The 26,008-nt window shown below is 37.5% G+C and overlaps 2 protein-coding genes across 3 annotated transcripts in view; one reads left to right on the top strand and one right to left on the bottom strand.

Annotated features, from left to right (window-relative positions):
- Positions 1-108: 108 nt before the first annotated feature.
- LOC131752297 (uncharacterized) lies at positions 109-25,411 on the bottom strand. The gene is made up of 8 exons (XM_059056534.2): positions 25,176-25,411; positions 14,143-14,264; positions 12,437-12,575; positions 9,353-9,474; positions 7,346-7,456; positions 5,403-5,509; positions 1,915-2,005; positions 109-419 (listed from the first exon to the last, which is right to left on the bottom strand). Exons 1-8 carry the CDS (start codon positions 25,270-25,272, stop codon positions 303-305), a joined length of 906 nt encoding a protein of 301 aa, XP_058912517.1. The 5' UTR covers positions 25,273-25,411; the 3' UTR covers positions 109-302.
- The window catches only part of LOC131752291 (signal recognition particle subunit SRP54), a 78,970-nt gene continuing 78,315 nt past the window's right edge, over positions 25,354-26,008 (top strand). Inside the window, exon 1 of one of the 2 annotated variants that reach the window (XM_059056521.2) lies at positions 25,354-25,958. The gene's annotated coding sequence lies outside the window, so the exon portion shown is untranslated. The remainder of the gene's footprint in view (positions 25,959-26,008) is intronic. The other variant, XM_059056525.2, reaches the window with a different exon arrangement.

Raw genomic sequence — 26,008 nt, 5'->3', positions numbered from 1 at the left:
CTCCTAAGTTGTAGGTGCAACCAAATAAATAAATAAAAATTCAAAAAAAAAGTACACGTTTATATTTTTAACAAAATAAAAGAAACCAGGGGAAAACCAACATTTTTTCGCACAAATATTTTAATAAAATTATCACGCAAAGTTGTATATAAACACATACAACTATTTAAAATATGTAAGCATATGTACAAAGACTAGAAAGGAATATACAGAACAAATATGTGTTAGGATACTGGGGCGGGGTTCTGCTTCTTTTAAATTATTTTGTGATTATTTTACACTGAGGTAGGACTATTGTAGTGTTAGAGAATCTTGTATAAATGTATTTGTTCAAGAGCTTCCCTGTCAATATCCTTTTCTAGGTATACATCATAGTTCAGTGGTACCTCTTCAACCCAGGGAGATAACTGTATATTAACCTGGAAAAAAAAAGGTCATAAACAAATATGAAAATTGCAGAATGGACCTATTCTCTTGAATTTCGAGAAATCATGAATAAGTAATTGAACACAAAAGATTATTACAATGAGAGGGACTAAGTTCTACATGGTGCCACATAATTCTTTGTCATACTAAATGGTAGGTTTGTAGATTCAGGGACTTAATGAATTTACCTTGATTTTGGAATTTGAATGAATAAAGAACATATAGTATAATTATTTTAATATAAATAGTTTAATAATTAAACTAGCTTAAACAATAAAAGATTAAAACAATGGGAGTACACAGAGAAACGGTTCATATATACACAGTGATGGTGCTAAGAGGTTGCACGAGAGGGGGTAATCTCCCTCCATAACCTTTATCAGGCCCTTCCCTTCACACTGCAAACTTGGGTCTCCAGGATACAGAAATTCTGGAGCCACCAATGGATATATTTGTTTAAAGAAGTTTCATTAAATAGGAAAGCAATAACGTTATTCAAGAATTCATATATAAGGACTCTTTGAAAAATATTTTACTTTGGTAAGTGAAAATCACTGAATTATTTCAATACATATAGACATTATAAACTGGAGAGCACATATTTTAAAAGGTATGTTTTTATGAGTATGGAAAAGTATGGTAGAATCATACCACTCACGGGGTAGGGATCTCATGGGGAGGGAATTAGGTGGGGGGAAACTGGGGAGATCAACATCGTTTCTTTATATATCTCTAGATTATTTCCCTTGTTATGACAAACATAAATTACTTTTGTAATTTAGACGATTGACAAAAATTTTTAAAGAAGGTATTATTGATGATTGTTTAGTTTTTTAAAGGAAGAAATATATACTTAAATTTGGCAGTGCTTATATGCGAGGAAAGAGATATTAAAGAAAATGATAATACGACTCTGTACTAAGAAATGCCACAGTATCTTTCATCTAGTGATCTCAAAGAGCTTTACAAACATTAATTAACCTTTATAAAGGGTCAATTTACTGGGCTGAATCTTATTATTAAGTATCAGCCTTATTTTGTACGGAGAATCTGAGGAACATAGAAGCAGTTTGTGCAAGATTCCAAACTTGACCTAGAAGCTCAACTGTGTTCAGGATGTGGGCCTCCAGTCCACTTACTGATTCTAGAAACCTGAACAGCTCTGTTCCTTTTGTTCTCAGGGAAAAAGTTATGATGTGGGTGTTCTAAGTCTCTTACAAACATTTAATAGCATTTGTTAACCTAAATAAAACTGTAACTCCACAGGTGGAAAAACTGGGTGGAGAAGCAAAGGAATCTGTACACTTTCAGAGCTCTTGATGCCAGTAAACAAACCACAAATCAGTACTTAAGCCATAAAGTTTTGCTATTCTTTCTATCATCGTCACTATATTCAGACAGAACATTTCTAGAATATTTTAACAGCTATCAGAAAAAAGCAGAAGAAAAGTTTTGACAATAAAAATGCTGGGAAAGAGGCTTACATACCTGAAGACCTGAGAGAGAATCTTCAAGACTTGGCACTGTCACTAATAAGGATCCTTGTTTCTTTACATTATGGCTGATATATTCCCAGGCTCTAAAACACATTCAGAACTTTTATGTTATGCTTTACCAGACAGTGGATATTTTTTCAAAATGAGGATGACAAAAAAAAAAATATATAGCCCAGGTGATATGTAGAAATCCAGATGGGTAAAAATGTTTGCCAGTAGAAAACAGGACCGCAGCAAGATAGTAGAAACTGGTAAATTCAGTTCCTGAAGGGATGTTGGCAAAATTGTGAAGTTACAATATTGAGAGAGATTTAACAAGATGGGGATTAGAGTTAACACAAGGGATTGTGAATAAGGCCAAAAGGAAGTTTTCAGAACTGATACAGAAATCATAACTGGATCAGCATTAAAGCCTCTTCAATTCTTTATTAACTGTCAAACTTTCTGCAGAATGAACCAGGGCTGCGGGGTGTGAGTGGGAGTCATGGAGAAAGGCCACAGAAGCCAGAAAACAAGCAAAGACTAAAATAAGAGTATAACATATAGATTAGATCTTCTAAAATAATATCAAGAGTGAAATCATACTTTATATGGATGTCAGAAATATTCAGTGGAAAGGATTCTGGACACTATGGCACCTGAGAAGTTTAATATCAACTAGATTTAAAGCACGATGGCATGCCATGTGCATATATATGTGTCAGAGGGCAGTGTCTGACCAGTTCTGATTAACCTGTAGAGCAGACATGAATGGGATTTCTACACCGTGCACAAGTCTTGACAGTACACCCTGCTATTGGGGAGCAAGGGTCAAGCAATGCAGGGATGTGCACCCCTTGTAGTGGGGCAGGTGGGCTGCAGTATCATTTGCACTTATTTTAGTTACAGCAATGGTTATTGGGTTTAGTATATTCTGGAGCTTACTAGGCAAAACGATACAAATGTTCTTTTTCTCAGGCTAGATATAAAACCAAGAAGCAGTGTTTGATCATAAACATCACTGTGCTTGGGCTAGAGCTGTTTGCTGTCTTGATGTAGTTCCTTAGAAATTATATATTTTACAAGTCTATTTAGTAAGACTGAAGAAGCTGAGTATACTGGCATGGTTGGGCATGGCTCTCAAAATAGCACTTGCTGTTTCTGAGAAGCTGTCATTGTAGTAGTTGTATACATTTCACCTACTGAAAAAATACAGAGGCACCTTTTAAACTAAGAATTACTCTACTTGCTTCACTACAGAATTATATAGGTAAATGATCAATTTTGTCAGAACGATTCCAATATCAGAATGCTTTACTGTATCTTCTAAACTTTCTCCCGTGTACTGTCATTCATGATGAAGATAATTAACCATGAGAGGCTATAATCTATCTATATTTAGAATTCACTGCATTTGATTAACTTGGAGAAATGACTGAACTAACACATGGTCAATATCTATTTGGTGAGTCATGCAGAGTTTGTGAATTAATTTTCCAAGATAGTTTTTTTTTGAGATTATTTTTTTATTTATTATTTTTGGCTGTGTCTGGTCTAAGTTGTGGCATGTGGGCTTCTCTCTAGTTGTGGCATGTGGGTTTTTCACTGGACCACCAGGGAAGTCCCACAAGATAGTTTTTAAAACAACCCAAACATGAAAATACTTTCCAGCATCAAGTTAACAGGTAGCATTCATCATTCTTCAGCATTCAAAATCTTCCTATATGAATCTGTGAAGAGTTTAGGTGTTTTTCTCTTTTAACTTCTTATACAGCATAAACCTAGTATATTTCATTCTCCAATAATTATGTAATGTTTTGACTACTGGTCCTGAACTTAAAAAAGTAAAAAGCTATACATGTTTTGTCCACTGGAAATTAAGCTTAGAGTGCACTATGATTAAAACAACTTGTTCATGTTGTGTTTCTGGCCTTTAGCCTGTGACCAAAAAATCATCACCCATTCTGGCTGAGCTTTGAGGATATGATTAGCTTTCTGTTGAACTAGTTTCTTTTTAAACTATTTACACTGTTAATTTTGTACTAACCTTAACCTACAAGTAATAGATATGTGTGTGTATGTGAGCGAGAGAGAGAGAGAAAATATAGACGGTAAAGGGGTGGCAGGATAAACAGGGTTACTCATTCAGGATTCTACTGCATATTAACTGTTTATGGTCTATAATTATGTCTTTTTATTTCTTGCAGTAGAAACTTCACTGATGCACTAACCCAGACGTGTGTAATGCCCTTTCATAGATTGGAAAGGAGGTTTCCTGCATCTAGAGTATATGTATGTCATTATGATAAATTAGTCAGCAAGCCTAACTGACCAGGAAATCAGTGTCTCAGACTACAGGAATTTTCTAATTAGAGGAACCTATAAGTCCTGATGAGAAGTCAGAAAAGCAATCACAGGGAATTCCCTGGTGGTCCAGTGGTTAGGACTCCACACTTACTGCTCAGGGCGTGGGTGCAACCCCTGGTTGAGGAACTAAGATCCCACAAGCCACGCAGAGCAGCTAAAAGTTAAAAAAAAAAAAAAAAAGTGATCAGAGATTTGCTAATTTTTCTATTGCTTGAATAGTGGAATAAACTCCAGGAACGTATTACCACATTAAGAACATTTTAAAAATTTGATCATTATTCACTGTTTTCTAGCTGAATATTCTTATATCTTGTTTTTTAAAAAAATTATTTATTTATTTATTTTTGGCTGAGTTGTGTTTTCGTTGCTGCGTGCGGGCTTTCTCTAGTTGTGGCGAGTGGGGGCTACTCCTCTTCGTCGCGGTACATGGGCTTCTCTTTGTGGTGGCTTCTCTTGTTGAGGAGCACAGGCTCTAGGTGCATGGGCTTCAGTAGTTGTGGCACGTGGGCTCAGTAGTTGTGGCGCGCGGGCTTAGCTGCTCTGCGGCATGTGGGATCTTCCTGGACCAGGGCTCGAACCCGTGTCCCTTGCAGGTGGATTCTTAACCACTGCGCCACCAGGGAAGCCCTATATCTTGTTTTATAGTCATTTATAGGCACCAGTTAATTCCCATAATTTTGTGATAGGAGAGCATAGGATGTGTTTTTTCAAAGAAAAGAAAACTGAGGCAGAAAAGAATAAGTATAAAAACTCACTGGGAATTGATAACTTCTTGCATTCCAGACTGTGAAGCAAATGCCAGGGTCATGAAACCATTTATAACTACTCAAAATTAGATGTAATATTTACAAGGTTAGACAACCAAAGTTTATTTTTATTTTCATTTAGACATAACACATTTCCTTATTAATATAAACTCAACGACAGTTGAGGTCATTTCTGAGAAGTTTAATATCCCTGCGGGGCCCCGGGTTTGATCCCTGGTTGGGGAACTGAGGTCCCACAAGCCTCATGGTGTGGCAATAAATAAATAAAAAATAAAAAGTTTAATATGAAAACACTTCTACCAATCCCTTTTCATACTTTGTTAAATATATTTTAACAACATATTTCTTGCTTGAATAAATAACGTACCTGGCCTGTTCTGCCTCATTAAGAAAATATTCAAAGACATTATTCATTATAATAACATCAGCATTTTGCAGAAGTGAACCTTGTGTACAGATGTCTGCATGAAGCACCTAAAAAAGAATGAGTTCACGTAAGAGAACGAAGACACCATATCATATAATCATGTAAGAAATAGCTATTGATTCAATGATGTTGTGAGACAATATGGGAAATTCACATTTCTTAAAATGGGAGAACAGTATGTTTAATACTATTACCTATGGAAGATACTTAATACCGAATAAAAACCATAAACTTGTGAAAATTTTATTTGTTTTAGATGGAATCATTTATATAGTTATAATTACACTCTTTTCACTCCCAGTTCAGAGCTTTTTCCATTATATCACTAGTTATTCTGGCTACATCATCAACTGGATTTGTACATTTGGGTAGTCAGTGTCTTCATAAATAAAATAGAGTAATATATGTCCTGATTCACAGAATCAAATGGGACCATATAAAATTTAAAAAGTAATTTTTAATTGTAAAATGTTAGTACAACTGGCCTTGTCCAACTCTTCATCTAAAATTCACCTGAATATATTATCTATCCAAGAAAGCAAACAAAATAATTTATTGAAAAAACTATATACCTCAAAAAATTAACTTCGACTATAATCAACAAGTCTTGTAGGCCACAGGCAAGATAATAAGAGGAAACATTTATTTGCTCAAGAGCAAAGCAAATAACTTTTATTTTAAAAAGAAGAGAGGGCTTCCCTGGTGGCGCAGTGGTTGAGAATCCGCCTACCGATGCAGGAGACACGGGTTCGTGCCCTGGTCCGGGAAGATCCCACATGCCGTGGAGCGGCTAGGCCCGTGAGCCATGGCCGCTGGGCCTGCGCGTCCGGAGCCTGTGCTCCGCAACGGGAGAGGCCACAACAGTGAGAGGCCCGCATACCGCAAAAAAAAAAAAAAAAAAGAAGAGAAAAAGTTTTTTTATATCATATGATTTCTTTCCAAAAAAGAACTTAGCCTTACAAATAAATAATATCCAGAATGTTTAAATCTCGATTTCTAATTAAATCAATATTCCTGTTAGTTATGTGATTCTTATTATGTAAGAGCAGTGTGTTTTTGTTCATTAAATATGGGATAGTGAGAAAAATCCATGAACTTATTATTGGACAATGAATTCTCTTTGATCACTTGCCTCTCAATTTCCAAGATGAGAGAGAGAAAGAGAAAAAAAGGAAGGATGGAAGGAGGAAGAGAATGAAAAGTTTTCCTTCTATAAGAAAGGGGAAAGCTAGATCCTTAATCTTACTAAGATATGTCTTTCAATATTTGATTGCATTGAATACCAGAGATCCTTAGATACACAATACTTCTGTACATTGCCATTAGAAGTGTAGGATCACTAGTGAAATGACAAGGATTACTGCATCAATCAAAAAACTTCCTTTCCCCTTTTTTTGTTATTTTTCCCCTTATATATAAGAAACAGAAAATTTCTGTCGTAGCCCAACCCAGGACATCATTCTCCCATGAACTGCTATTCTGTGGCACCCACAATTCCTATTGAAAGCTTATAAAAAGATAAAAACTGTGAGCATTACTTAACCTTTTTGCTTACTTTCAACATTCAGAGTTTTATTAAATACACTTCTGACCAACATCAAGAGATTCAAAATTACTGCTACTAAAACTATAGCTGATATGAAGAAAATAAGAAAAAATTCTACTTTCTAATAAAATTTGGGAGGAAGAAAAAAATGTGAGTGGAACATATTGATAATAATTCATCTTATTATCAGTGTTTTAAAATATTAAGTTAACTCAATCTGTTTCTACAAAACAGCAATCAAGAACAGATTCAAAAAGAGTTTCCAACTCCAATGCGGAAGAAATTTGGCTAAACTATGCTATACGGTGGATAACAGAATAAACATTTAAACGGGTACCTTTATTCTGTCTGTGAACTGGTACTTTTTTATGACCATTTCCTGCAATTGGCAAAAGTCTCCATTCAATTCTACTCCATACAGTTGTGATGCTGAACTGTAAAGATAACCCTAAAATATGAAGACACATTATGATGCAAAAGAATTAACTTTTAGTTGTGGGTTTATTTCTACTTAAAATTTTAAAAGTCAAACTTTTTTTTTTTAAGTCTTTATTGAATTTGTTACAATATTGCTTCTGTTTTATGTTTTGGTTTTTGGCCGCGAGGCATGTGGGATCTTAGCTCCCCAACCAGGGATCAAACCCGTACCTCCTGCACTGGAAGGCAAAGTCTTAACCACTGGACCACTAGGGAAGTCCCTAAAAATCAAACTTTTAAAAATAGAATTCAATAAAGTAAAAATAAAGATTAAAAGGAAAGATAAATAACATTTATAATTTATGTAAAACAACTTTTAAGAACTTAGACTCTTACTCATCGGGACCTTGATTGTAGTTTATTAATTTCCATTATTTAAAAGTAATCATATTGTTAAAGACTGATTTCTTACTTTTCCTGATAAAACTGTGCATTCAACAAAGTTGGAAATGAGGAAAGTGATCACATATAGATTCTTTGTTTAATACCCTACTTCTGTAATTTCTTGGGAAGTTACATCAGGGGAAAGCAAAAAAGGCATTAACCTGTGGGAAATACAATGGAAACTCATGCACAGTCTGACACAAGAGGAGGGTGGCTGGAGGTGTGTCCTGTTTGGCTTTGAGAAGTCAGCCTGGTGTCTGGCAATCCACCAAAGATAATTGGTCATTAGTTAACAAGGATCATCAAGAACTGACTATATATTATTATGTATCTATTTTTGGTTGTAATAAAAAATAATCTGGAAGGAGAGGTCAAATCATATTCTGAAGACCCTTATACATCAACTAACACGTGTAAACTAAATTTATATTTATAGCTCATCATGGATTTTTAGAATATGTTCAATGGAGCATATGTAAGTATTCAAAAAATTTTTGTTGACTGAATCAGTGATGTACTATAGAGGAAAATGACAATATGTTTAAATTCATTAATGCTGCCAAATACCTGCATAGCCACAATTATTTCAGCTATATACTTTTCTAACAAATGAAAAAATTAACAAGAATGGACAAAATATGGTAAACAAGCATAATCTCTAATGTTCTCCAAACAAAGCTATCTGATAAACTGTACTTTCTATTATGGCTATTTTTCCTAATTGTAGAATAAAAGTCAACACTGAAAAATAAATGAAGCATGAAAGAGTTAACTGTTTCTGTTTAGAGCAGGCAGTGATGCTGGGAACTGATAGGGCCTGTTTCTGGCATGAACATCTACTGCTGTTGGCCACATGTTTTAACACATCTGCTAATGACAACCAGAAACCACATTTCAGTTTTTTGATAAAACCATTTAAGAATATAAAAATGCTCATGATTTGAATTTTTTTTTAAAAAGCCACATTGAAGACACAAAAGTCTACATTCAAACTTTGGATCACAGAAAACTAGAGCACGATGTGTCCTGGATATCATTTAGTTTGCTCACTTACAGGTCAGGAACTTGAGGCACAAAGGTATTCAGGGACTTGCTCATAGCCATAAGCAATTTCCCAGGTCAAGTAAATTTGTGTTTTATAAGAGCTCTTATCAAAACTCAGTATACTATACTATTTTAGTACAGTACAGAAAATGAAGTTAGAAGAGCAGTAAGTGAGTGACAGAATAGCAAAGTGTTATGAGGGTCACCTGTTGCTGTTTTGCTGATATTCCTTCACTTGTGTCACAGAGTCAAACTAGTAAAGGAAATCAGAGAGCTGGCCTTTGAAAGTCGAAATTTGATACACTATTTTAACCATATTATTCTGTTACTCTAATAAATAAAGCCAAGCTGTCACCTTGGATGGTGGCAGGCAAAACTGATGCTAGTAGGAGAAGAAAGTATTTCCAAATGTTGAGTATGTCCACAAGCTGGACTTTACCCCATAAAGGACGGTGCCAAGCCTGGAGCCAACGTCAACCAAGACCTTTCCCGATAGATCAGGGAGTACATGATGATAAATGAACTTCAATTCCATGAGAGAGAAGGAATGAGAAATAAACCCTGGAGAATTAGAACAGAGTAAACATTAAATTCTGCTTGGGGATTAACAATTCCATTCTGTATTTCTAATTCTTTCACCTGTAAAGTGTATTTCATGCTTTTCTTAATCAATGAAAGCCATTCAGAGGTTATTTAGAAAAAATTAATGTGATAATTTTGTATTCATTCACTCTGAGCTGTATTAGACAAGAACAAATATGAAGTCTCTGACATTTAAAAGGCCTCTAGAGGGAATTCCCTGGAGGTCCAGTGGTTCCACTGCAGGGGGCACGGGTTCCATCCCTGGTCAGGGAACTATGATCCTACAAGCCGCGCAGCACGGCCAAAATCATCATCACTCATCATCATTATCATCATCAAAGTCCTCGAGAAAACCGCTACTCAGCTGCCTGTTCCTACCCGCATGCTCCTCATTTCCTTCTTGCTGCTGCTTAGGGTGTCCTGGGTTTTCCCCTTCCTCTTCTCCTTCTGACCTGCTGTTCCCAGCAACTGTTTCCTAACCCCCATACCATCTGGCTTTCTCACCCTATCCCAGAGCCAACCAAAGGGCTTCCACCTCTTGCTGCATAGACTGTAAACTACCCAATGAATGACCATCTCTGGAGTGGAACAATGTGGCAGCCCTGACCAACCTAAAGTGTGCTCTGGAATGCAGGAGAGGGGTGGTATGGAAGGAGGTTAAGACACTCCTAAACTGTTATTTCCCTTAGTTTAATTGCTACAATTTCTAGTCTCCCAGCCGACCTTCTCACTCCATTATTTCTATAATGAAATACCTGGGAGAGCCCGAGTCTGTTTTTTCTGATACGGAGATAACCCAAAGACTTTTTCTACTGTATGCTACATGATATAATGGTCAGGAAGGGGAGAAACTTTGATCATAACTAATGACTGGTGGCAAAGAAAATGGAAGCAGGCAGGTGAATCCCTTGGAAGAAAATAAAGGATGACTAGGCCTCAGAAGTAACACTGGAGGTGATGGGGTGGAGGGGCGTTGAACACCAGAGTCCTTATCTCCTCTCATCCTCACGATCCTCTTTGCCACGTTAGTGCTCCTGCCCTGGGCTCCAGAGTCATTGTTCGTGTCTTGTAGCTGGACAAGCCCCTTTCATATAGGGAATAAGAGGCCCACATGGTGATAGCTTTTTCAGAGTCATTATAGTTATCTGGGCTGGTGTGGGTGTCCAGACACTATTTACAATCTGATTTTTATGTGAAAATACATCCTAACTTCCAAAGTTTTCTGTGTCAAACATAGCTCTTCTGTAAATTTCTCTACATCAGATCTGATATGGTGTTATTTATAATTCACTTTTTAGTTTTCCTTCTATTGTTCTTTTTCTTTTGGCTGCGTTGGGTCTTTGTTGCTGTGTGTGGGCTTTCTCTAGTTGCGTCGAGCAGGGGCTACTCTTTGTTGTGGTGCACAGGCTTCTCACTGTGGTGGCTTCTCTTGTTGCGGAGCACGGGCTCTAGGCGCACGGGCTTCAGTAGTTGTGGCACACGGGCTCAGTAGTTGTAGCACACGGGCTTAGCTGCTCCGCGGCATGGGGGATCTTTCTGGACCAGGGATCGAACCCGTGTTCCCTGCATTGACAGGCGGATTCTTAACCACTGCGCCACCAGGGAAACCCCTTCCTCTGCTGTTCTTGTCTAAGTCCTTTTCTATTCTGTGAATTTCAACTACTTCAAATGGAAATAAGTACTATCTAAAAATAGAATCTTAAATCAGTAAACCAGGGTAGTTTAATCCCCAACTACAATACAGGTACAATATATTTGTATTAGCAACATACTACAAATTTGGTAGTAGTTAATTTTTGAGAATAATATTATCTAAGATCAGTAATATGAGCACAATATTACTTACCCACTCTAAGCAACACCTCTAAATCTAAGTGAGCCCAGAGATTGAAATAGCATGTTTAAATTAATAGCCTAGCCAATAATATCCAGTTTGAACAAAAAATATATTAACAGAAGAGTTAACATCTTAGCAGCATGGAGTCAGTCTAGTTTCCCATTTGAAACACAGGTGCTGCATCTGAGGGACAGAGATGCAGGAGACTGTCACTAGAGTTGTTCTGGATTATAGACCGAAGAGGCTCCATGATGTCAAATCATGGCGTGAATAGACTGTCAAGATTATCTATCTCCGTCCTCTGAATCCATGCCCATCTAACAATATCTGATTACTATCTGACTTCTCAAGTAGATGTTTCTATGGGGAGAACGTTTTCAGCCCCCTTGGCAGTTATATTTCTCATTGTAAATAAATCAGCACTATGGTTAAATGTGAATCTCTTTTGAGTATATAAAGTATGAGTCAGTTTCCCTGTATTCATTCACTTCTGATTAGTTGTTGGACCTGAAAAGTCACCTCCAATTAAACATGCTCAGTGAAAAGCAGAAATATCCCCCTGGGAGAGACATGAAGTGGCCTAGCTTCCCTGGATGATGTTTCTATTTAGTTTCCCTGACTGCAATAATTGGTAATGGCTAGGTTGCAGGTTGTCCTTTTGCTTTCAAAAAAACAGTGAATGCTTAGGCAAGAATCTGCATACTCGGGACTTCCCGGGTGGCGCAGTGGTTAAGAATCCGCCTGCCAATGCAGGGGACATGGGTCTGAGTCCTGGTCCAGGAAGATCCCACATGCTGCAGAGCAAATAAGCCTGGGAGCCACAACTACTGAGCCCACGTGCCACAACTACTGAAGCCTGTGCGCCTAGAGCCCGTGCTCCACAACAAGAGAAGCCACCACAATGAGAAGCCCGCACACTGCAATGTAGAGTAGCTCCTGCTCGATGCAACTAGAGAAAGCCCACGTGCAGCAACGAAGACCCAATGCAGCCAAAAATAAATAAATAAATAATAAAAATTAAAGATATAAAAAAAATCTGCATACTCATGACATGTAAGGAAAAGTACACACAAAGTCATTGGGTTTGCAGGCGTGAGTGCCCACCTAAAGGTGCTGTCTGGTGTGAGCCGCACATCATACAGTAGTATCTGCTCATTTTTCCTTCCTCACATAATGAATCAATAAAGTCTTCATCATAAAGGAATGCATCAACGTGAACTGTGGGTTCTGGCTGCTGCTGTATCTGGTGGAGAGAAGAAAAACATCAAAAGAAACAAAGTACAAAGAAGTCTCTTTTTATTGCTAAATAAGGCAAAACATCAGTGGTTCATATGCTAAAATTCTGAAAGCAAGACAAGGCCCAGGAAGACAAGTTTTGATTATGGAAGTCAGCAACTCTGCTCTGCTTTTGCTTTATTTTTCAGACACTAGCAACTTGTTATTTGACATGTCATGATGCAAAACATGGCTATGAGAAATAGATTAAAATTTTAGTTGAAAGGAGTATTTTGAGACCATCTTGTCTATCCTAAGTAGTATATTTTACAAATAAAGAAACTGATACCCAGAGAGATTTCTCCCAATAAATGACACTAGTTAGTTAAGAGCGGGAAGAACTGAAACTAATATCGGGTCTTCTGAGTCCTACATGTCAGTGACTTACCCATCAAAATACTTAACAAGTAATCTTTGCCCAGAAGCAAAGTTTTCAAATAATAACAATGTTAGTAAAACTCCATGCTTACAAATAATAGCACTTTATTAATTCTGGTGGTACATGATATAATAGCAAGTAGCTACAGAGAAAAATATGTCTGATTCCTTCTACTTTAACACTAAATAAAGAATCAACCTATCTGCTTGGAAATCTACAAAATTATATCTACATCTATACACAAACACACACATATATAAGTATATAAAATGTATGAACATATACAAGGACCACAAGGAAACAAAGGAAGAGAAAAACAGTTTGTTGGGATGGGGGATTGTGGGTCCACCATTAACATGCAATGAATATTTTTTTCTCTTTATATATTGTGTTATATCATGAGACTGCTAAGATTGTTTTATTAATAACATCCAAACTGTATTACAAATATTGCTCTCAGTTTTTATACTACCCACTATTTTCCTCCTGTAAACGACTGGATGTTTACTAAGATTTACTGAGTGCTCACAACGTGCACAGAACTACTAAAAATGTACAGGATTTAGTACCTCTGCTCAGGAATTTACATGCTGAAAAACCACATGAAGTGCTGCTACTTTCAGATTAGTGGGGAAAGAAGAAATTATTATTCTTAGTTTTGCTTTAGGAAACAGTATTCATAACATATGTATCCCATAAGAGTTGGGCTTTGAAGGTACTTGAATGAGGGGGTTGTCTGGAGAAGAAAAGTGAGAATTCTAGGAATAAAGGAATAGAAGAAGCAAAAATTGTGTAACGCAAAAGTAGGAGAAGGAAACAAAGGTGTGAACTTCACCCTTGATAAAAGCCATGGAAATGGGACAGGGAAAAGAAAACCATGATGTATGCAGGGACAGGTTAATGTCGTGCCTTGATTTTGGGGGTGGGGGTGCGGGGTTGAGTGCTTGGCAAACAGGACACCCTCAAAAAATATCTGTTGAATGAATGGTACTAGGGAGCCAGAAGGTTACAGACTCAAAAGAATTGGGGACATGATTGAAGCACCAAAGGAAAAAGCAGAATTCAGGACTGATTAGACTGGAAAGGCTAATGGGGTTAGGCGAGAATAGGAGAATCCTCAAGTAGCAGTAAGAGTAAATTAATTTAACATATTTACTTTTTGGAGGGCTAGATGTTCTGAGGAAAGCATGGTTTCTAGAGGTAAGCAATTCCGAAGGTCTTCTGCTATGTTTTTCAACATAATGTCATTATTGTCTTGAATGAATTCATCAAAATCTCCTGCAAAAACAAACAAACAAACAAACAGATATAGCTTTTATGGTTGTACTCATACCTAGACTAAGTGATTACAATGGATGGATATTTTCCCTCAGATAGCATCAATTTATAACAATAAATAAACCTAACCAATGAAATATTTAAATTTTAACAAATGTTCCACTGAAAACACTGAGTTTTTCCTTTTTCCAAACTGCTTGAAAATATAAAACTTGACTATTTCGGCCTGTTATAGAACAACAAAGGCATTTAAAAAATATGTAGTACTTTTACTACTTTATTTTTGCTTAAGAAAAGTACTGCCATTAGTTTTTAGGGTCTTAAACTTACCAGTAAGTAGTCAAATATTCCTTTTGTGACCATATAGATCTTTCAAGTTGAGGAGGCATCACACAGGGATTACTAAGAATATAACTTTAATCTGAGCATCTCTGCCTCCAATAAAATGTACTCAAGACTTTGGATAATAAGCACTACCAGATGGCACCAACTATAGAATAAAGTTTATAAGAATCATGTTGCTCCACTGCATTTGAACAGCAGATAAAATGATTATTAAAACAGCATATTTCTTATGGCTGTGGCCTACCTTTGGATAATCTGGCAAAAAGGGAAGTGTGCGTGCATGCCGATGTATATAGCAATAAAGATGGAGAAGGTAAGACACTGACGGTGAATCTAGGTGAGGGTATAAAAGTGGTGTTCATTGTTCTGTTTTTTCAACTTATCTGTGTGTTTATAAATTTTTTTAAATTGGCTCTACAAAAGTATGATTTCTAAGCAGCCCATATAATTTTAACTAGAATGTGACTTATCTGGAAGTAAAATACTCTAAAATTAGTTACAGCCTGAATGCCAAATATAGACTGGAAAGGACTACTAATGAAAACATTTTACCTTTTTCTTAAAAGACATATTGAATTCTTGATAGAGTAAAAGGACCTCAAAGGGGTTGTGTTTTTCTTACTGTTTTAAAACAACTATAGAAGGAAAACAAGGAGATTCTTAAGGAAATATCCATCTCCACATCTTGCCCCCCAAATCTTTGGTTGTTTTTAAATAAGTTCATGATTTCCTTCTTAAACATAATAATTCTTGTGTTGGGTCAGAATGCAATTTTCATGTCACAAATAACAATTAAAATTTGGATAATATTTTCTAGTTTGCAAAGTTCTTTCACATAGAAACTAGGTCATTTAAGTATTATACCATCCATGTAAGGAAGACAAAGCAAGATTACATTCTCTGATTTACAGAGGAGGTAACTGAGTCTTTTAAGGTTAAATGAACTGTGAAAAGTTACAAAGCAGGCCGACAGCAGCCCAAGAAACAAACCTAGGTTTTTTGCTTCTAAATAAAGCTACTCTTCTTTTTCACTTTTTCCACTCTGTTTCCCTACATACAGTGGTTCTTTCTCTGTATAACTTCCTTTTGAGCAATAGTAGTTAATATGAAGATACTGATATATTATTTGGCTTCCTGAACTAATGTAGAAAGGCCTTTTAGATCTTTTTTCTTTCCTCACCTATCTAGTATAATGATCTAACTTGTTGCTTCAAATTATTTCTAGAAGGATGCAAAATATAAATTATAGAGAAATGAAAATACTATGAAGATTCATTCCAAATTGTTTTAGGTGGAACTTAAATAGCACCTGTGATGCATTTTTTAAAAAACTGGCCTTTTAAAAATTGTATTCCTTACAGAGTGAAGTAAGTCAGAAGGAGAAAAACAAATACCGTATGCTAACACATATATATGGACTCTAAGGAAAAAAAAATGTCATGAAGAGATTAGTAGTAGGACGGGAATAAAACACAGACTTACTAGAGCATGGACTTGAGGATATGGGGAGGGGGGGAAGGGTAAGCTGTGACGAAGTGAGAGAGTGGCAGGGACATATATACACTATCAAATGTAAATTAGATAGCTAGTGGGAAGCTGCCGCATAGCACAGGGAGATCACCTCTGTGCTTTGTGACCACCTAGAGGGGTGGGATAGGGAGGGTGGGAGAGAGGGTGATGCAAGAGGGAAGAGATATGGGAACATATGTATATGTATAAGTGATTCACTTTGTTGTAAAGGAAAAACTAACACACTAGTGTAAAACAGTTATACTCCAATAAAAATGTTTAAAAAAAATAAATAAAAATTGTATTCTTAAAATGTAATTAAATTTTCAAGGTGTTAATTAATACCTAACATCTGCTTATCTTCTCTCTGTAGATGGAAAACTGTCTAGAAGCCTCTATGACTTGCATTTAATTCTAATAATATCACTCACACCATTGATTCTTAACAAGTTCTCTCAATTTGTAAATGGTATAACTGAAGAAGCCAATAAAAATCTCATTATACCAAACTAAGATATTTCATAGCCCAACTTCTTTGGATTTAATTCTGTAACATAAACAACCATGTTAGGAAAACATAGTTTTCATGTGAGTCAGCCTTATAAGAGTCTTACAGTGGAAAGGGAACTTAATTACGAACTATTACCAAATGGCAGAATCCATCCATGCATCTCTGACATATGACTGTTTTTCGGTCTTCACCTGAACACATTCGGGAAGAGCATTTCTTCCATGTGCTGAGCCAGAATCTGCCTGTCCATAACAACTCATTTTTCTAATTTCAGCTCGAGAGGAATCATCATCTTTAATGCTATTGCTATACGGCATTTATGGAATGAGCACTTTTGAGGCATGCTAAACTTTGTGCAGTGCTTTTCAAACAGTCATTTAATCCTAATAATCCTATATGTGGTACTACTATCACTTCTATTTTGTAACAAAAGAAGAATGTGAGGTCAGAATTTAAGCTACTTGTCCCAGGTCATACTGGCCAGAAAGAGGTAGAGTTGGAATTTGAATGTAGGTCTAACTCTGAACTCTTAGTTACTATACCATACAGTCTCTCTAAGGGAGGTCAGAAGGCAGCTGGCTAGTAAGAGCTCCCCTATCACTACCTTTGCCTTCTCTTCTCCCTAGCTCTGACCACAGTTCCTCCTATATTGTGGGAACCATATCCACTGCCATCTGGTTGCCATCTTCTGGACTTGTTCAACAGCCCCTTTAAATGTGGCCCTGGAACTGAACTCAGTTTGGCAATTTAGTTCTCTAATCCATGACTACCTTAGTTTATTTTCCTCTTCTATCACTTTGTAGTGTCTAGGGCTCTGATTGCTACTGCTACTGGGTTATTAATAGACTTGGAAGGGGTGGTGGTGGTGAACCATCTTAAACAGTAATATGTTAAAATCGAGGGAGCTGGAGAAATTAAAGATGGGAAAGGCTGCAAATTCTGAACCATCACAGTAGATTTCCCGCTGTCTCCCTAGTTAAATATGTTTATTTGGGAGTCAATCCCTCAATTAATATAAGCATCACCAGGCAAGAGGAGAGATATTATGAAATTGTGTGTTAAATTACTCAGTCATTTTAAAAAGGCAGTATTAAGTGAAGACTCATTCCCAAGGATACCAGGTGAAATGAGAACTGACACCTCTTATCCTGGACAACAAACTCTGATTCAACTACATTCAAGGGTAAAAAGAGATTCCTTCAGTTACAGCAGTGATTCTTCACCATGGTCCTAGTTAACAGGATCCACATATGGGCTTTTATGTGGTCCATAAAAGGCCTAAAGTTGCATGCTTGCTTGTATACATAAATATGCATACTTTTCTAGGAAGAAAATTCTCAAATGATCTTTCATAATAATAGTTAATATTTGTTGAGCACTGTAAGGCACTGTGGAAATTTTTAGCTCAAGAAGGATAAAATTAGTTTCATTATCTGTAGTGGTTGGCAAATAACTTCTGAAAAGAAGGACAAGACATTTTTGCCCTAATAATGGCTATAAAACAGGTGGAAAAGGCATGATATGATAGGATATTACTGCAGTGTGTAAAACTGGAATTCATTTAACATTCTATCATCATAAGTATTTGTTATTAAAATTAAATTACTTAAAACATTATTTTGAAACGCTGTGTAATAGTCCACTATATGTATGTTACTTAACTATTCAGTCCTACTACTATACATTTAGATACAATTACAACTGTGAAAAATTGGGGACACTGCAACTAACATTTTGGCATACATCATCTCTTTGTATTTATTTCCTTACTATAAATTCTTAGAAGTACTTAAACATTTTAAAGCCTTTTGCTACATATTGTCAAATTTCTTTCCTGAAAGATTATACCAATTTAATCTATCAGAAAAGAATAAGAATACATGTTTCATTAAAGTCTTATAGCCTTGAATAGTACCATAAAAACAAACTTTGTTGTTTTAATTTGCATTTCTTTAATTACAAGTGAGGCTGAACATCTTTTAACATGTATAATAGCTATTTCAGAATGTGTGGTAACAGCAGTTGCTTGGAAAAAGTTAAAGAAAGGTGTTAATCAGTTGCCTAAGGACAGTAAGGTTTTTCTCAAATTACATATGTAGGTGGGAAGGGAGTGGCAAGAGAAGAGCTTCACTAAAGAGCAAAATTCATTCTTTAAAAATCTCCTACTTATATTTAATTAAATACATGGGGATAGAGAAGTCACCAAAGCTGACAGTCTATGAATCAAACCCCACTTTTTACATCTAGTCAGGTATCAAGTCCTATCACTTTCTCTTTTGAATCCACTTCCTCTTTATTACCGCTTCAACTACCTCATAGGCTCAGGCACCACCTCATATTTAGAATACCAGGACAAACTCACAATTAGCTCCTGAATTATCAGTTTCCCCCCAATATAAGATATACTGCACACCGATTTTAAACTAATCTTGCTTAAACTTCACTTTGTGTCACTCCTTCTCCTTACAATTTTGGGATAGCTTTTCACTTTTCAACATATGAAGTGTCACTCTAGACTTTCAAGGCCCTCTATATCACCAGAGTCTAACCATCCTATTTTCTATTCTCATTACTCTCTAACATAACTTCTGCTCAAGATGTGCAAATCTCCTTAGGTGTTTTCCATACTCCTTCCTGTTCATACTGTTCCTTTCAACTCTATGACTCTGCCTTTTGCAATAAGACCCTGCTCAATTTACTTCATCTCCATGAAGTCTTACGTTCAAACTCTGGCCTTAACTCACCCATATCCTTACCTCTGATGACTTACAATACATAATTAAACATTGGGTTATATATTTCCTATTATTCATTCATATCTTATATTACTCTGAAGTTCTTATTCAATTTTAAAAATTTACTGAGGGGACTTCTGGTCCTAGACAAGATGGCTACTTCCCTCTTTTCCCCCTGCTCCTCCCCTCTAAATACAATGAAATACCCTGGAAATAAATCAACAGGCAACCATAAAGGACTCTGAAAGCTAGAAAAAAGGTAAACTGTCTAGGGACCTGAGGATTTAAGGAAGGAGGGTCAACTCAGTGAATTCCCTCCTGAGTTTTCCTTTTATCTTCCATGTAGCCTGGACTGGGCCCTAGAGAGGCCTGCAACCCAGAACTACCAACAGCCAGATTGAAAAAAAAGAACAAAACAAAAACTAAGAAAAGCCTGCTCTCTCTCTCACCAAAGACGTAAAGGGGAAGAACAACAGAGATGTGCTGGGGAGCCCTAATCCCTAGTCCACACCTGGGGCAGTGGCAGGCTATCTGGTAATGACAGGGGAGGCTGCTATCCTCAGGTCCTCTACCCAGCAGGATAGAGACCCGGGCCTGAGGTCTCCCAGCCTTCTGCCCAGTGGCCAAGAGCAAACCAGGCCCTGTACTGCTTGTCCCCTACTCCCACTGGTGGAAGGTAAGCTCAGTGACATAGGGTGATCCAAGAAACTGTCCTTCTCCATGCAGGCAACACCAGCATAGATTGAGCAGGAGCCCCAGCAGTTTCAAGGAATGAAGCAGACCTGAATAGCACTGCAAGGGCACTGAAAACTAAATTGTTATCAGAGCTACAGCCCAGAAAAGCAGGCTAGAACCAACAGGTTAAACTTAAGCATGGTAACTGCCTACTAAGATAGAAGATGTGAATAGGATCAAGTCAGCATAATATCTAAAATATCCAGGGTAAAATCAAAATTATCCTAGCATACAATCAGAATATCCAGGATACAATGGAAAATCATTTATACCAAGAACAGGAAGTCATAATTTGAATCTGGCAATCTAGATGCTAACATGTAAATTAATCAGAATTTGGATGATCAGACAAGGCTTTTAAAGCAGCCAAAATAAAAATGCTTCCATAAGCAGTTAAGAATTATCCTGTAACAAGTGAAAAAAATAGAAAATCTCAGCAAAGAAGTAGAAGTCATAGAAAAAGAAATAGAAACTATAAAACTAAAAATCCAAACAAACAACATCAACACAAAAACACTTGCTGAATGGGTTCAGTAGTAGAGATGACAGAGGACAGAATCAGTAAACTTGAGTTGACAGATCTAAAAATTTATTCCATCGGAATAACAGAGATAAAATAGACAAAAAAAAAAAATAACTGAACAGAGCCTTAAGGATCTGTGGAATAGCAAAAGATCTAACATTAGTATCAGAGCTCCAGAAGTAGGGGAAAAAGTATGGGGCTGAAAAGTATTTGAAGAAATATAGCTAAAAACTCCGCAAATTTGGTTAAAGACATAAACCTACAGATATAAGAAGCCAAGCAAACTCCAAATATGATAGACCCAAAGAAATCCACATAAGAACATACCATAGACTTCTAAAAATGACAGAGACAAAGAACAAATCTTAAAAGCAACCAAAGAGAAATGATTCACTCCCTATAGGGAAACACCAATTCAAACAGTGAATTTTTCATCTGAAACCATGGGAGCAGACTTCCCTGGTGGCACAGTGGTTAAGAATCTGCCTGCCAATGCAGGGGACACGGGTTCAATCCCTGGTCCAGGAAGATCTCACATGCCATGGAGCAACTAAACCCATGCACCACAACTACTGAGCCTGTGCTCTAGAGCCCGCATGCCACAGCTACTGAAGCCCATGTGCCCTAGAGCCCGTGCTCCACAACAAGAGAAGCCACTGCAATGAGAAGCCCATGCACCACAACAAAGAGTAGACCCCGCTCACTGCAACTAGAGAAAGCCCATGCGCAGCAACGAAGACCCAACGCAGCCAAAAAAAAAAACCACCCCAAAACAAAAAACCCCAAAAAACAAAACAGAAGAAACAAAAAACCAAACCAAACAAACAAAAAAGCCATGGGAGCCGGAAGATTACAAAATTTTTCAAATGCTAGAAAAAAAGGACCACAAACTGTAAATTTTATATCTGATGAAATTATCCTTCAGGAATGGAGAAGTAAAGAAAACCTCAGATGCAGAAAAACTAAGAATTTATTGCCAGCAGACCTACCCTTAAAGAACTGGTAGAGGAAACTCCAACAGAAAGGAAATAGCAGAAGAAGGCTTGGAACTTCAGAAAGAACAACAGAATGTGTAAAAACAGAGTAAATTCATTACACTATCTTTCTCCTCATTAGTTTCTTAAACCATATTTGATGGTTAAATCAAAATTTATAAAACCATCTGTAATAGTGCTCAATGTATATAGAGGAAATACATAAAACAATCATATTTTTTAAGTGGGGAAGGGTAAAGGGACCTACATGAAAGTAAGATTTCAATACTTCATTCTAATGTTAAAACACTGATACCAGTAGATGGTGATGTTACATATGTATACTGTAATAGAGTAACCACAAAGAAAACTATACAAAGAGATATACTCAGAAACACTATAAACAAGAACAGAATTCTAAAACTGTTCCATTTACCCACAGGAAGGCAAGAGGAGATAAGAAATTGAGAAACAGAAGGATCAAAAAGGAAACAAAGATTGTAAAATCTGTAAGTTATGTGGCTACTTCCTCAGTGATAATAGCAATATAATATAGAACTGCAGTAGTATGCTGTTTGACCAATGTAACTAGATCCCAGGCTTTGCTTTTTAGATTTGTTGGAATTTCAAAGAACCTCTAACAACTCTGTAGCTGCTGTTCAGCAACAGGTTCAATTCTGCTCAATGAAGATGTATTTAAAATACAAGAAACAGAAAAGCTTCTAGTCACCTACTATTAACTTCTTTAAGCATTTAAATATTTTCTTGATTATTTTATTAATTTTCTTATACACACCTTAATTTTCTATCCTTTATAACTTGATTCTTTTTTTTTTTTTTTGTGGTACGCGGGCCTCTCACTGTTGTGGCCTCTCCCATTGCGGAGCGCAGGCTCCGGACGCACAGGCTCAGCGGCCATGGCTCACAGGCCCAGCCGCTCCCGGACCGGGGCACGAACCCGTGTCCCCCGCATCGGCAGGCGGACTCTCAACCACTGCGCCACCAGGGAAGCCCTATAACTTGATTCTTAATAGAAATTTTTATGAGTTGTTGGTTTGACATCCTCATTTGTATTTGCATATTCAGGAAAAACTGAGAGGCTTCAGAATGGTGTTTGTTAACAGATAGCTGTTAACTAAATATAATTTTTAATATGCCTATTGGGGACCTCACATACAGTTTGGCTCTCAGCTCCCTTCACTTAATGGATTGCAGTACTCTCCTATACTTTGAAAGCTAGATCAAGAGCCCACTATATACATATACAAGAAGTACAAAAGAACAGATGCTCTGCCACAAGATTAGAATCAATGAGCTGAAGTCCTGCTGTATTTTTTACTCCTTTTATTTACTTATTTGAGGGGGGAGTTGTCTTTGTGTGCTTTGTCCCTCAGACTTTTTTCATCCTTCTTTACTGGTGCTCATTTGTTTCCTGGGCTTTGGCCTAAGCTGTACCAAGGTAAATACAGGCTCTATTTTTTCTATATCTTCAGTTTATATCATACTTTGACATGTGCTTGCCTCTGTCCTGGTCCAAGCTTCTAGTTCTATCAGCCTGATCCCAAATGACCTCAGGTCTTGGTATGATAATCCCACTATTCCTTCAGAGACCAAGAATATTATTCTTCCTTTTGTGTATTTAAAATTATTGTGATTTTTACCAGTTAGCAATATGTAGATTTTCAGTTTCAGTAAACTCTGTGAAACTCAAAACCAAAATCATGCCTATTATTATCTCTTGCTATTCCATTAACTGATATAAAAATTCAAGGAGAGTTATAATTATCAAAGGTCTAAGCAAATGTCATACAAATAAGACATTATGCAATAATTTTTTTCCTGGAAGAAGGAAGTTAATTAGGAAAATGAAAAATTGTTGATTGGAAGAATCTTTTGTGCTGTATTTCATTAAAAAGTACACTGTAAGTGTCAGTTTGGGAAGATGAGAATGTTCTGGAGGCAGATGGTGATGACGGTTGCACAAAGTAAATGTATTGTACTTAATGTACACTTAAAAATGGTTAAAATGGTAAATCTTGTATTATGTATATATTACCACATAAAAAACGTATACCAATAAATTACACTACTTTTAAAGATTCATATTAAAACATACTCCTTCATTTTAAGCTAAGTGACACTCTCATTTCTTAAAATATTCATGTAATAAACATTTTCAGAAACTCAGTTTGTGTTCTAAATTGTTTAACAAATTGCTTGAGCTTCTCTACTACAGGATCGGCTAGAGAAAGGCACAGAACATGGTGTTAGAAAAAGTAAAAATATCTTCTTTAGCCAATGGTATTGTGTCTTCTTGTTTACAAAATCATCATACAAAACATGCTTTCAACGAGTTTGAAAAATGGTGTCTCAACTGATGCCTCTAAAACTGGAGATTTAGATTACAAATGGCTCCACAAAACTGAAATCTTGAGGGCAAGGATGTTTTAGTAATTGTGCAATTGCCAGAACCAGGCAGTAGATGGCATTTTTGTAGGCACCCAGGGCTTTTGGAATAAAATATTTTGTAAATTCCTACCTTGAATCTCGTCTGTGTGTATAAATATGAAGCTAGCTCTTTGGTTTTTTGTACTTTCCAGGCTAAATCTCACTACCAGATGTCCAAGTTAATTTTAGTTTGGCATCTTATCTAAAATGATCCTCCGAAATGTGTAGTAGTAGTAGTAGTAATAACAATAATGATAATACCCAAACGATTGATTGACTCTAATATCACAAAGAGAGAAAGTTCTAGGAACAACCTCACAGATGGAAGTCTAAAATTGGGAGTCATCAGCAAACAGGAATATTTCAAGTCATGAGTCTAGATGAAAATAAACATGGAAATCAACGGTTAGGGGTACAGAAGGAGAGCATGGTTTGGAATAGTTCTCCAAAAAGGAATATCCTATCCTCTTGTGCTTTCACTAGGCTTCACTTTGCCAAAACAGATCTATCCCATTCTTCAATAACTCGACCTAATTACCACATTTCCTCGATTCTAACTTGTGCTTTTTTAGTATTACTATCATTGAAAATCAAAGTCCTGTCCTCGCCTCCCCTTTTCTCCCACTCCCCACCCCGGAACACCTGCTATTAAATTGATGGCCCATTTTACAATTGAGAAAATAAATGCACTAGCTACATGTGATTTTGCCTACAGGGTAAAAACTTCCAGCTCTATAGCCTGAAACTTCTCTTGCTAAGGGCTTTTTCAGGTAGTATCCTACTGGTCGTCCCAAATTTGTGGGATTAATGGGGAGGAAGGGTAACCCATCCCCCCGCCCTCCCTTTTTTTTCCTTCAGAAAAGAGGTTAGACACAAAGCGGCTTTAGCCGCTTGTCTTAAGTCTATAGCGGAATCATAAACCCCGAGCCAGGTCCTCCTGCACCCAATCCTACACTGGATTCTTAAGCTGACAAAAGTTTGCGATGTGCCCCCCTTCAACCCGCTCCGTAGTAGAGCGGAGACCAGAAGAGCTACCCCATGGAAGGCTTCTGGCCTCATCCTAAGTCCCCAAGGTCAGCGCCCACAGCATATTCTTGCCCCAACCGTCTGACTCTGGCTCTGATCGCTTACGGGTAGTTCTCATCCACTGGAGCAGAGCTGGGAGGTCTGCTGGAGCCACCGTACGGAGTAGCTGCAGTACTGCTTGCCGAGCTGAGCGGAATTCCATGTTGGAGGAAAAAGCAGAGCAGGGGAAGGTTCGCACTGCGCACGCGTAGGCAGAGGCGTGTCCAGACACCTGATTTGACCCGGGGTGGAACCCGCCTCCCTTGGTTGCGAAAGTCCTAAGCCCCGTCCCCTCTTTGGAGTTCTCACTTGCTCCCGGGAATTCCTACACGCAGACAACCCTACACCCCTGTCTCTCTTAGCTGGTGGTGCTCAGCCAAGTCAATTTTTCTTAAGGTGGCGCCTGGAGGCTGGACTTCTTTCCTGAGATCGCATCCCTAGAGAACTTCCTATCTTAATACTAACTTTAATGCCGCAGTTATTGAGCGATAGAAAACGAATGTCAAAAGCCAGTCAAAGCAAAGAAACATCTCAATAAACCCTTTCGGAAAACGCACTGAAGGAACGCGACGGGTGCCCCGGAAGCGGAAGTGTATCCTCTTCATGAAAGGCTGGACTACGCCGAGTGATGACGTTACCACATTGGGCGGAAGGTTCGGTGGCAGTCATCGGTCTTCCAGCTGGTGGGAGTTTGCGTCGCGGTGCTGGGCGCTGGGACCCTAGTTTATGTGGGGTAGCACCTGTCTGTCTGATCCCCGCTTTCGTTGTTTTCCTCCCACGGCGTGGGGCTTCGCGAAGGACTTCCCGGCCCGGCCCGTTTGGGTCACGGCTGTAGCGGTGCCTTTTGCGGTAAGTGTCTGCTTTTTCCCGCTCAACACTACCGACTAGTAGCTAGGGGC

This window comes from Kogia breviceps, chromosome 3 (genome assembly GCF_026419965.1).
Source record: "Kogia breviceps isolate mKogBre1 chromosome 3, mKogBre1 haplotype 1, whole genome shotgun sequence".
In the NCBI taxonomy this organism is placed as follows: Eukaryota; Metazoa; Chordata; class Mammalia; order Artiodactyla; family Physeteridae; genus Kogia; species Kogia breviceps.
This window is presented reverse-complemented; position numbering and strand designations above follow the sequence as displayed.